Source organism: Dryobates pubescens, chromosome 5, assembly GCF_014839835.1.
Source record: "Dryobates pubescens isolate bDryPub1 chromosome 5, bDryPub1.pri, whole genome shotgun sequence".
NCBI lineage: Eukaryota > Metazoa > Chordata > Aves > Piciformes > Picidae > Dryobates > Dryobates pubescens.
In genome coordinates this window covers 18,218,595-18,232,076 of record NC_071616.1, presented here as the reverse complement: position 1 = coordinate 18,232,076, position 13,482 = coordinate 18,218,595, and the positions used below count along the sequence as shown (strand labels likewise).

The following is a 13,482-nucleotide window of genomic DNA, read 5'->3' as shown; positions in this document are numbered from 1 at the left end:
TTCAAGGTGAGGTTGAATGGGGTGCTGAGCAACCTGCTCTACTTGAAGATGTCCCTCCTTACTGCAGGGGAGTTGGAATTAATAAACTTAAAGGTCCCTTTTAACCTAAACCATTTTGTGATTCTGTGATCTTCAAAATGATGGCCTTGTCTGGAAAGCCACCAACACAGCCCAATCCATCCCTTTCCTGGGCAAGTTAGAGACAGCTCTGCTCATGTCAATTGTATTTAGGCTGAACAAGGTCTCACTTGTACAGAAGTAGAAGTGTGATTTGAGTCATTTGGACCAAGGACCCACAGGAGATGTGCTCACAGACAAGGCTGTCATTGTGCTAATCAGAGGTGACAAAGACATCACACCCAGTTACAGACCACAGGGCAAATTAGAAAGCTGTGCTGGAAATCAAGGAAAATATTTGCATCAGCACATTATGCTTTCCACAGGAGCAACTCTTGGGCAAGAGACTGTGAAGAATAAAGATGACCTGCAATAGGAAAGCTAATTCTGAGCATCTCCCAGCCCCAAGGGCTCAGGTTTGAACTTTACAGCTCCGTTCTGCCTGCTTTTGGTGCTTAGCTGGTGCATTCCTCAGCAAGGACAGAGTGTTTCTATTTCTGATCTCCCAGAACGATCTCAGACTGTAAAACTCATTGACTTTGCAAGCAAGTGACTTGCTTCAAGTTCTGCTACGAAATTCAAAAAGCTCAGTACTCAGCTGGATTTAAATAAGGAGTTTCAAGATTTTAAACTAGCACCTCTAGAGGATGTGTATGCCACATCCTCTCTCTAGATAAAATTATTAATCTCTGAAGACTTCTAAGCCTTAAATGTTTACTACCAGGAGCAGGAAGAAATGTTATTTCCCTTCCATCTCATACACACTCAGGGGCTCCAGGGACCTCCCTCTCCTGAAGTGAGGAGTGGGACTCATCTACACAGCAGAATATAATTGACATACATCAGTTTTGAGTATTCACATGGATATGTTTGTGTGAAGGGGAAAGGAGCACTTTGTTACCAAAGAGCATGTCCCACCTGGGCCATGATGCAGATTCACAGAGCTGTGCCAGACTGAGCTTTTCTCTCTCAAATCAGAGGGAAAACGTGTCAGGACGTGACCTGGGAAGCCAACATGTCTCTCCAGAGGATCTGACTCCTCACCCCTCCTCCCATGCTCTGCCCAGTTGCTGCTTGTCTGGGACACCCAACCCTGATTTTATGAGCACACCATCATGTGCAATCCATACAGGGAGCACCTTGCTTGCCCTCTCATCTGTTTGGCTCACTCATTGCTTGACATGAACAACAGTGAGCAGGGATTACTTCCCAGCCAAGCTCAATCAAACAGCCACCTTGCAACCAGCCTGTGAAGCCAAAAGATGATTCCCCTGGGCCACCAACCTGCTCATTTCAAAGAGGAACCGGTCAGCCTTGGCCATACGGTCCAGCTCGTGCTTATGCTCTTCCAGCAGGTCAATATCACCCTTCTCAGGAACGAACTTCAGAAGCTGAACAAAGAAAAGCACAATGGTGGACATGAGGTCCATGTACAATTTTTTAGGAGTAAAACAGTGACTGACTTACTTGAACCTCCTGCCTTTTCAGTCTGTACAGTGACCCTAAAGCACCCATGAAATAAGTGTTATTGCTGTCCTTGTGACCTTTCTCCCACATTAATGTCTCTTTCTTCTGCCCTGCCACCACTCTGGTGTTACAACAGATGTACTACATCTGCTCCAAAGAGGTTTTGACATAGCTCTGCCAGAGTTGATGTCAGGGACTCTCATTTGTTGCAACTCTGCCTATTTGCACATGGAAATTTTGTGCAGTCCTCCCATGTTTCTGCTGAATGAGCAGCCAGCTCATTTTTAAGGACAGGTGAACAAAATGCTTCCAAAGAGATTCAAAAAGGGTGAAAAATAAGATTGCCTTTTGGAGGACTGCACAAAAACTGAACAAGATTTTGAGTGAGCATGAATTTCAATCTGCACCCAAAGGCTCAGCATCTGGGTCTCAGGGCAGACCAGAGTACAGGCATGGCATGTGGAAGCCATGCCCCTCCCAGCACCAATGCTACCCCCAAGCTGCTTTCCTGCTCCTCCAGCCCACTTGGGCGGTCATTCAATATAAATAATGTTGGGCCCAAACACACTTCTCAAAACTGCAGTTTCGTCCTGAGTGCCCTGCACAGGGTGGTCTCAGCATGATAAAACCATGGAGGTGCATTAGACACATTGCCCACCTGCTCCAACATGTCTTTTGGGAGGTCCTCCTGCTCATCCATCGTCAAAATTGCTCGTTTAATCTCCTCGTTTGAGAGTTTCAGCCTGAAAGGTGGAAGGGAAGAAGAGTTATTCCCTTCCCAGCAATATGCCAAGGTTCAGGAGAATTTCCTTACACATCCATGAACAGCTTAACTCCTGGCCAGCAGCAGCATCACAAACAGCACTATACAGTGTGTTGTGAAGAAGGATGTGTGAGCAATGTGGTTAGGATGGTGCTCTGCCAAGGCACAGCACAGAGCAGCCCTGGCCTCACTGCGAATGGGGAAAATCCCACTGGCCAATTCCCCACACTGCAGCTGCCATCCCCTATTTTATAGTACCTTATATAATTATTAAACTCTTGACCATGGCAATGCTGCCAATTCTGTGCAACTATCCCTACAGGTCATAGGACCAGTGGGGGTCACACGGATCAGCACTGCTCCTGAACCCATCACCACCCCTAAGGAAAATTTGGCAAATTCATGCTGCTTTTCTTGGATTGAAATGTTGCCTCCCCCACCTCTCCCAGCTGCCTTTGGTTGCAGTTTCCCTCTAAAATGAAATAAATAAAAAATCTGGGGATGTGGGCATTCATCATCCCAGGAAACCCATAAAGGGTTTTTTGAGAGGTGAGGATTGAATGTGTTTTGAAGAGTATCAGGTTTGAAACCTTTTTCACCCTCCACTTCAAGTAATAGGAACTGAAGATGTAGCTAAGAGATGTCTAAAATCACAGACCATTGTATCACAGTGAGCAACAGCAGGCTGCTTTTCCCCCAGCAGCCTGCACCAAGCTGAGGCAATAGATAGAAAGGTGCCCTCAGCACCTCCTGGGCTAGAGCAGCCATTAATTGCAGTTTAATTTGTCTGCAACACTCCCTGTGACCGCTCCCTGCAAAGACTTTGATTGCAAAACCGCACATACTTTTCTTCACGTTTTGTGGTTGATAAAGTAGTCTAAATGCAAAAGAGGGAAAGCTCAGAAACTCCTGAAACTGTCTGCCAACACCCTCTCCCTTGTTCAGCTTGCAGTGATGGCTGAAGCCACTGAAGTAGATAGAGTTGAAAAAACCAAATCCCTGGTTCTTGCATGCAGGGAAAAGTTGCAGAGATGAAAAGACCCATTTGTGGGCTACAGCAAAAACCCAGTCCCCCAGTTTCAGTGACCAGCACTACTAAAGGGTGCTGAAACACTGCCTGTGGTTCAAAGGAATGAGCTGAAACAAGAAACATACTACGGTGGGATGTGAGACCTTGTGTCAACCTGAAGGCAGATCAGGAGCTGACTTGATCACTCCCAGTAATATAATAAGGAGGGTACTTATCACCCAGACATTGCTTCAGGGAGCAGACTGAGACCATAGAGCTGGCTTCTGGAAGACAAAGCTGAAGCACAAAGGGTGCTGGTCTCTAAGAACAGTGTAGCAAGAGTTTGGTTCAGTGTAAATCTTTTGCTCAAGACCTGAAGTGAAGGATTTCCTCAAGACTTGAGTGAAGGATCAACTTTATGAAGGCTGGTGGATCTTACAGACCTGGCAAGTAAATATTTGTTCCTTATGAACTCACGTTTCTCATATCACACTCAGTCTTCTTTCACCTCCTGCTCAAGAGAGCTGCCCAAGAGAGGGTTTGTTAAACCAGGAGTGAGTTAAAATCTCAGTCAGGGAAGGAGGCACAAAGGTTGCACTGTGCAGGAGGCAAGACAGTTGCTAGGGCTGCCCACAAAGAGCAAACCTAGGATCCATGGAAATGTCCCTTCTCATGCTTTCAGTGACCAGCAGCCATATCCTTGGGGACACCATAGCTATCCCATATGAGGGCAGTTGCTGGGACAGACATGACCCAGGGTAGGATATGAAGCTGCAGCAGAGCTTCTTTTACACCCAAAGAGTGACATGAGAAGTCAGACCACCACCAAATGCAACCAGTCCTCAGCCCAGTGAAAAACAGAAACTGGCTGGGTTTGAACATTTTGGGGATCGCTGGGAGACAAATTGCTCCCGGGAGTAGGGGGCAGCTAGACAGCTACCCCTCATCCAAAGCCAAAGCACACACTTCCCATTATGATTGTCTCCTGGAGGGCACTGAAAGATGAGGGTGACTTTTGTAAGCCCTGCTCATTAAAAACAGAGCCAATAATAGAATTTATTTAAAAAAAAAGAAGGGCTGAAAAAAAAAAACCTTTCTCAGGAATCATCACAACCCAGTGCCAAGAACAAGAGCCTGCCCAAGCATCGGCAGAGAGCAAGTGTGGGGCGCCAGAAGAAAACAGCTTCCCAGACAACTTGATGGGAAAGGGGCCAGTGAAAGCTAGAAGCTTATCTATAACCACAATAATTATCATTGTTGGCAGCAGCTGTCGAAGGCGAACCGTCTGAGAGGAAGGGGGTCACAGGACTTGCTGTCACAGGGATTTAAAGCCAGCAGCCTGCCGATGCGAGGTGACAGCTCGCCAGCCTGACAAGCGCAGGGCTGTCTGGCGTGGCCTTTGTCGAGTCCCGGGGAGGACCTAGTAAGTGTGAAGGGGGGAAAATGAATTCTGACGGGAAAGGCACACGCCCCCCTGGGAAGCCACATTCATTTGAGAAAAACGCTCCACACCTCGAGAGGGGAATCACGAGAGCCATTCACCACCGGCACGGGAGCAAGGGCTTCGCTTGCATCCTGCAGAACGCAGCACTGGTAAGGCCCCACCTTGAACAGTGTGCTCAGTTCTGGGCCCCTCACTATAAGGACATAGAAGTGATGGAGCCTGTCCAGAGAAGAGCAAAAACGCTTGTTATGGACCTAGATCACAAGCCCTGTGAGGAGCAGTTGAGGGAGCTGGGGTTGTTCAGTCTGGAGAAAAGGAGGATGAGGGGAGACCTCACTGCCCTCTACAACTACCTGAAAGGAAGTTGGAGCGAGGACAGGACAGCCTGTTCTCTCTAGTGGCAGGACTAGAGGAAACAGATGCAAGCTATGTTAGGGGAGGCTTAGGTTGGATGTTAGAAAATGCTTCTTCACTGAAGGGTTATCAAACACTGGAATTGTGTGCCCAGGACAGTGGTGAGATCCCCGTCCTTGGAGGTGTTTAAATGGCATGTGGACTTGGTGCTTAGGGACATGGTTTAATGCTGAGCTTGCAGTGCTGGGTCAAAGGTTGGACGAGATGATCTTCTAGGTCTCTTCCAACCTAAGACATTCTGTGATTCTGTTAAATACACACATGTGCACAGGGAGCAAAAGCAAGGACATGGTGTGTTCACAGAGGAAGATCTGACAAGGCACTGACATTGGCAAAGCATTCTCCAAAAACCAACAAAAAAAGGAAGAAAACAACAAGCATTAAAAATATTCTTGTGCCGCATTACAAGCTGGAGGAAAATCCAATGATCTCACTGTGCAGCAATTTCTCCCAAAGCAAGGGAAACAGGCAGAAAAATAAATCTACAGAGAGAGATAAAGTAACTCATTGGCTGTAATCTTTCCATGCTGCAAGCCAGACAATGCCTGGTGAGTTTACAAATGTCTGGGCTAAATCAAGGGCCAAGTTCGCAGGTCCTTTCGCATGTGAAGTCTGCGTGTCCCCATGGTAGCCACGTGAGCAAAGCTGGAAAGCAGCAGCCCAGCTACACTGAGCTACTCTGTGAGACCAGTCCCTTAGCAACAGTGGGACCAAGGACCCATAGCACAATCCTTAGGGATGGGCAGCTGGGGCAGGCAGAGATGAAAAGGGTTTTCCCAAGGTCACATGAAATCTGTTGGAGGTGCAGGGGCTGGACGTGAACCCACCAGCAAGATGCCTGAGCTTCATCCCAGCACTGCCCTTCCATTTAGCCACTTGGCACCAAGATTAAATAGCCCAAAGGATTTGGGGCAGAGAAACTCACTTGTAGTCACTTGCAAAAATGGGGGACAGAGTCCATCTGGCTGCTGCTGCAGTGCTAGAGAAAAGCCTTGCCTGGCTGGGAGCTCCACAGGATGAACCCCAAAGCATCTCCAAACCAGCAACTGGCAAAAGCCGCTGCACGCCCCAGAGCCACTCATCCTTGCAGGGTCCCAATGCTGCAGGATATACCAGGGAAAAGCTGCATTAGAGGCCTGGGGACCACCCTGCAGAGCAGGTCTGATCCTGCTTCTCCCCTAGGAAATGACCCAAAGGGGAGGACAGCCAGGCAGCAGCCTCTGGGTTGCCCTTTTTGTGGGATTAATTACTGGCAACTCATTTCCAGTCACTGCTTTCTGGTAAGAGAAAAGCTTGGTGGTGAGATGAAATTAAGACCTTTACTCCATAAGACACGCAAGATGCCTTTGAAGTAAAGTGCTTGGGTAGCTCCCCTCCCCACCAAAGGGGCTGTTTGTGTGCTTAACTTTCAATTATGCACTTGAACCTCTGACTGAATTATATCTAAACCCATTCTGACTGTGCTCAGTCTATGTACACTGGGAAGCAGCCTAGCCAGTGCCCCAAAACCCATCACTTCACTTGCTAATAGCTGGCTGCCACAGACATATTCATTTGCCTGTTGCCTTAAACTCTGCTTTCATCATCGTCCTTTTCATTTGGGCTGCCAGGAAGTACAGAAATCCCCAGAAGGAACCTAGAGCAGAAACAGCCATAAACACAGCAATTTTATCACTGAAGACTGCAGCTCATGGCTCACTGCACTCATCAGTCCCACTGCCTGCAGACCACCGCCAGGGGAGCTTGAAGAAGCAGCACGGACCTCGTGTTGCCCACCCTGAGGGTTTTTTTTGCAGGCATCATCATCTGCATGCTTTCTAGGGAAGGAAATCAGCTAGGCTGCCAAGGGAAGGTATGGGTTCTGATGACCTGTTGTCCAGGGAAACAAAATCTGGGCACCATGGCTGCAAACCCAACCTGTCAGTGATGTTGTTCCATCCCAGATGGACCTGAATGGCACAAAAGCTTCTACACTCCCAAGCAGCAGAGTGAACATTTCTCAGTGGAGCTGTATTTTACTGCCATTGGTATTTTTTTTTCTAGATGAGTCAGAAACAAGTGGCATTTTCTGCTGCTGTGTGGGTTTGTTTGTTGTTGTTTTTTTATTAGCTACACTGATTGTTGATCCTTTTAGACCGCCTCAGCCTGGGTTCTCCTTTTTCAGGAGTTAGTCTTACTGGTATAGTTTATCTTGCCAAAAAAGGCCCTTTTTATCCTCCTGGCAGGATGTCAGGGATGGGATTAAATTGCTGGTAGCAGTGCTGAGCCTGCCTGATGAGGGGTGTGCAGGAGGCTGTCATCCCAGAGGGGCTGAGCACCTGGGAGAGCAAGACATTTCCTTCCTGAAATCCAGACGTGGCACAGAACATCCATGTGGGCAGCCAGTCCCAGTCCCTGGCCAAATCACACCCTGCAGTTACCTGCCTAACCCGAGATGCTCTTCCACCACCACCAAAAAGCAAACAAAACCCAGACTGAGGAAGATAAGAGGTGAAATCAACCCCCTTCCCACCCCATACAAAAGCTCCCTGGGTACAGCCCTTCTGGGGCTTTCCAGGGACAAAGAATTACAACACACACCGTTAAGTGCATCCCCCCACCCTGTGTCACCCTGATACAGTGTGTAAAACTATAGCTGGGCTCAGGTGTCACTGGTTCTCCTCCCCTGCTGATTCTTGTCATTAGAACCCCCCAGAGAATGATGAGCAACCCCCAACCCATGGCAGAGTATCAAGCATCCCCCTGCTACCGAGAGAGTGAGGAGATATTAACCATACCTTGAGAGGAGGATATTGCAGTTCTGAGCTCTCCGGCCATCTATGACCGAAAGCTCCTTGACTTTATGTCGAGAACTCAAGGTGTCATCGATAGCATCTTCCTTCTAGAGAAAAATAAGGAAAAAAGGAGAAAGAAAATCTTGGAGAAAAGCCTTGAAGAAGCAAAGACATTTAGTACTCTCAGCACATAGCAGTGTGCTACACAGCAGGCCCCCATTAATCAGGAATGTCACCATGGGTTACGGGTAAAACTCATCGCCTGTAACTGAAACACAGTAAGTCATTTCATAAACCAGAGCTGGCTTTGAAGCCACTGGTTAGAAATGTAAATATTTTCTCAGACTGGGAAGATTTAAAAATCTGCAAACACAGAGGCGCTGCTGAATAAATAAAGCCAGGCTTTCTTAGCCTACATATTTGTGATACTTCATTAAATCCTCACATGAAATATTTCATTACGGGCTGCTGCACACACTCAGCATCACTCTTGTTCTGCACCCCTGCTCCACACATCTGCAGTTGCCCTTCACGCATCAGCCCTCCAGAGCTAGCTAACCAATACAAGCTACCAGACTTGCAAACACAACCTGCAGCATTCGCTGCACTGTCAGGGAAATTCTCCCCACACAAGGGATGCGAAAGCAGGAATTTCCTAAGCAGCTTAAATTCATTACCCTCAATTGACCAACAATATATCAGAGGGGGGTTGCAGGCAAGTGGGCAGATCAATTTTGCAGGGTTGTTGAAGGGCTTCACGTTGCCCCTGGTTTTAATTTACCATATTGCATGTTTTAGTTAGGTTAATCAGATAAAAGCTTCTGCAAGGAACACATAGAGCTGCAACATCCCCCCCACACCAGATCTGTGCTAAATGCCTATGAGCAGAGGAGAGCTGGCATGTAGTCACAGCACGGGTTGAGAGTGAGCACAGGAATTCCAAATTTTCCCTCTTTATCTTGTCTGAATGAAAACCACCCAGACGACCATGAGAAGCAGGAAACTGCTGGGACAGGCGGTGTTGAGCAAAGGCAACAGCAAGTAAAAGAAGGTAAGCCCCAAACTACCTACCACCAGCTGCCCCTCTGTGTGCCTTGCTTGCTCTGACCAGAGTGAAACAGCTTCAACACATAGATGTGAGTTTATTTATTTCCATGTTCTGATGAGCATAAATGTCCAGTGGCAGGAGCTTATCTGTGTTAAGCCACGTCTGAAAATTTAGCCTCTGGACTCAGATGTCTTCAATGTCTGACCAGACAGCAGAGAGGGCAGCTTCTTATGGCCTCCTAGCAGCAACTTTCAAGCTGCTCCTCCTGGTGATCTTTGTACCTCTCTGATTTAACCCCCATTTCAGGACACGTTAACCCCTCACGCCCCCAGCCCCATGCTCACAGGTGTCAGGCCCATGCAGATGCTGGCTTACCTGTCTGGAGTTACCATTCACAAAGAAGTCCTACGGCCATAGCAGAAGCATGGAAAAAGGCAGTAAAAACACATGCAGTTCAGTGATCCCAGCGAAACCAAAAGGAATCAAAGCACAGGCAAGGGGATGGTGCAACACCGGAGGGCTTGGCAGCACAGGCAGGCACTTGGGGTCTGCCAGCACTGAAACAGGGGCAATGCACATGCAAATATGGTGAGGGTTAAGGGATGCACAGAAAGGGAGGGCTGATGGGAGAGGGTCCATGTATGGATCCATGTTTGGGTCAGGTGTGCTGCAATGCAGGGAGGTGAGGAGGGGATGTGGGAAAAGGTGGGAGGATGCTGGCCAAGTCCTGCCACTGCTCTGTGCAAGAGTTGGCAAGTGCTAGCCCAAAGGCACAGAAGCGCTCAGCCTGCCATGCTGGGGAAGAAAATTGCTGGTTTTTGCAAATCTGAGGGACTGCAAGGCAAACATGATTGCCAGGAAAAACAGGGCTTTCAAGTGGAAGTAATGAGAGGCTTATCCCAGAGCAAATCTGGCCACAGCAAAACTTTACCATTTGCTATGGCAACACACTTCCCCTTGACTTTTCCTCCAAGAGGGACAATTCTCCTTCTCTAGGGCTCAGCTGCCTGGCCAAATGCCATCTCAATGTCCCACTGGCACCGCACGACTCCAAAGACCTGGCTGACCTGTCACCTCCCCCTACCAGACTGGAAGCACATGCAGCAAAGCCAGCACCACATGTGTGCACATGCACTTGATTTTCTCTCCTTGTTCCTTGGGCTGCATCTTACTGGTTTTGTGTGCTTGGCTCAAGTGCCCAGCCAGCAGGTCCGTGATGGAGAGGGATGTTTCAAAGGTACAAAAAATAGTCGATTTGTTGCTGTGTTGTTATAGAAGAGAAGGCAGACAGCGAGTGGAAGGGGTAGATGGGCCCAAACACGGTTAGTTTACAAGGGTTGCTCCCTCCAGCACCTCTGTGCAAAGTGATCCATGTGCCTCATTCAAGTTGGTCACCCCCACCCACAGCCCCATCACTGAAGCCTTTTTAAAGTCAAACCTTGTTTACACAGGTTTTCCCCTGACCAGGTGCTAAATCTGCATCATCCCAGGACCCACATGTGGCTTTGGGCACAAGGATGGGAAAAGGCTCCATTAGATGTCACTGAACACCCAGGACTGGGGGACTGGCATCCACTGGGGGCTGAGCTGTGCCAACTGTAAGATCTCAGGCTTAAAACCAACGTGCCAGGGATTTCCTTGAACCTACAGAAACATTGTTTCCATAAAGCAGAACAAGATGTGCCAGGAAAAAAGAAGCAACTGACCCTCTCTTTGTCAGAGTACGAGCAACCATGGGGAGTGATATAGATAGCCTGGCACAACACCAAGTGGTCCTCTCCAAGGCAGCACTGCACCCATTTCTGTAAAAATGTATTGAAGAGCTGCCACAACCATCCCCAGGAGCAGAGCTCCAGCAGTGCTACCACACCAGAAGCACTGGCAATGGGGATCTGCAGACCCTGAATAAGACCAATTAAGCTGCCAGTGCTGTACTTCAGATGTACCATAATCATACAGTTTAGCTGGACTGGCCACTGCAAAGGCAGAACTAACTCCACAGATCAGTCACAGTTGTCAAGGATGCCTCAGACCAAGCTCATCCCTGCCCCTTTCCCTCACATGAACTGTGCTTAGCCTCTGCTGCAGGACAGTGGTGCAAGGAGAGGCAGCTTTAAATCTGCTGTCACCATATCCACAAACATTCCCCATCCCTGTTGCCCCTGAATCCTGCACAGGGTCACGCTTGCTTGCACGGAGGAGCTGGAGGCTTTTCTTCTTTCATCCCTTTTCAGGAGATGAATTCTTTCTCAGCTCACTGCTAAGCCCCTGGTTCAACAACACACATTTTTTTCCACTTGGCTTTGGGTCTTTTACATCACTCACAGCTGCAAGATCTGCCAGGACTGCCCCAGCCATGTCACTGCCACTTATCAGTGTCACTTCCAGCCTCCTCCCCCTTGCAAGCTCTCAAAACATCTCCAACAGAAGAGCAGACCTCTGTGTAGTGCATTTAAGTCTTGATGACCTAGATGTGGTATTCTCCATCACTGCATGCAAGTCCTTAAGCAGCTACTGTCCTCATGCCATAACCAGAATAAAGGGCTCCTGCAGGTTTTTCTGTTATAACTGCCAAGGCTGGTAAAGGCTGGTATTCTGTACCTGTGAGGCTGAGCTCTTCTCTGGGGACAGGGACATGAGCACAGGCTCAGCAGGGAGGATGGGGAGGATACAGTCTCTCTTGACAGCACAGGAGATGAGCCCCAGGAAGCCCAAAGAGCTCCTGCCCTCCCTGCATGGAAATGCCCTTTCCCAAGAGCTGGAGAGCTCACCTTTACCTCCCAGCCTGTGACACAGAAAAAGCATTTAAAGAGATACTTAAAATGAAGTACATCATCAAGTTTTGAGTCTGGGCACCACTCAGGGATTCCAGGCACTATGGCAATAAAAATAACCCAGTCCTATCAACAGCAGCCCTGCAACAGCTACTTCTGGGGGGGGTCTGGGAGCTCTCTGCACCATGCACACCCAGGTACACTGCTCCAAAACCCTTCTGGGACATTTGCCACAGCAGTGTACCACCTGACTGTGAGGTTTTGAAGTGCCAGTTTGCTTGGGGCACAGGCAAGCAGGCAGCCCCCAATGTCCCACATTGTATCACCAAGGAAGCTATTTTCAGACAAGGACAGGAGCAGGGAGGAGAAATCCCTGCTCCTCCACTGCTTGCTCAGAACAGAAACCAGCTTTTGCTGGAGATCAAAACCACTGCAAATTATTAAGGCATTAGTTCATCACTCTCCCCTGCAGGGACAGGCCATTCCCATGGAGCTCTCCCAGCCCCACACCATGTGTGAAGTGTCCCGTGGTGTGTGTGTTCTTTCAAGGAGGACAACATCTAACCCTGTCTGCTGGTGTGCTCTCAGCAGTTGTCTGCAGATCTGTGCTGCCAGCAACACTGGGGCACACAGCCAGGCACCCCATCCCCATGCTGGGACTGCAAGTGGGAGAACCCTAGGGACTTGGAGGTGAGCAATCACATGCCTTTGGGTTAAGGAGAATGTGTTCCATCACTTAACCACCACAAACTGGTGTTACTATGGCATCTGGATGAGCCACAAGGAACTCATGTGTCTTGCTCTCAAAGGAGGCTCAAGCCCCAGCAGCATCTCACAGGTGAGCTTTCACCTTCTCTTTCCCAAATGTCTTTCCAGATGTTTCCAAAGCATCTCAATACAGGAAGGACATGGACCTGATGGAGTAGGTCCAGAGCAAGGCCATGAAAATGATCAGGGGTTTGGAGCAACTCTGCTACAAAGACAGGCTGAGGGAGCTGGGGTTGTTCAGCTGGGAAAAGAGGATGCTCTGAGGAGACCTAATAGCAGCCTCCCAGTACCTGAAAGGGGCCTATAAGAAGGATGGAGAGAGACTGTTTACAAAGGCCTGCAGTGATAGGACAAAAGGGGATGGCTTCAAAACAGAGAAGAGCAGATTAAGATTGGATGTTAGGAACATGTTCTGCACCATGAGGGTAGTGGAACACTAGAGCAGGCCACCCAGGGCTAGCCCCATGCCAGTCCGTGGCTGCCACTTTTTGTCCTCATCTTATCTGGCGTAGCAGCCCATGTCACAAGCACTCCTTGCAGTGCATTATCTACCCCTTCTTGCTGGCCCTGAATCCAATCAGCCACTTCACCCAACAGGACCTCGGCCAAGCCAAATTATTTTTACATTCCTGTCTGGCACTAATCCGCAACACACCAGGTGATTCACGGACTCAAGCAGGCAAGCCAGAGGGCAAACCATCCCGCTGACACACCAGGTTTCTATTCTTGCTTCCCCTCCCTTTCCATCTCATCTGCAGACATGCCCTTCAGTAGGCATGAGTCAAGCTCGAAAAGCACTGGGGGGAAGAGCCAGCATTGTGGTCACCTATTCCCAAAACACACTGGGGTACCACATACTTCTGGTGGGTCACTCCTGTATTTGCTCTGCTCAAATCCACCCTGA

General features: G+C 48.7%; 1 protein-coding gene across 1 annotated transcript in view; it reads right to left on the bottom strand.

Moving 5' to 3' along the window:
* Nucleotides 1-13,482, bottom strand: part of DAAM1 (dishevelled associated activator of morphogenesis 1) — a 94,469-nt gene that overhangs the window by 10,051 nt on the left and 70,936 nt on the right. Inside the window, exons 17-20 of the mRNA XM_054161714.1 lie at nt 9,412-9,441; nt 7,992-8,095; nt 2,243-2,327; nt 1,402-1,508 (exon numbers count right to left, since the gene is read on the bottom strand). Coding sequence (XP_054017689.1) covers nt 1,402-1,508; nt 2,243-2,327; nt 7,992-8,095; nt 9,412-9,441 — 326 coding nt within the window. The remainder of the gene's footprint in view (nt 1-1,401; nt 1,509-2,242; nt 2,328-7,991; nt 8,096-9,411; nt 9,442-13,482) is intronic.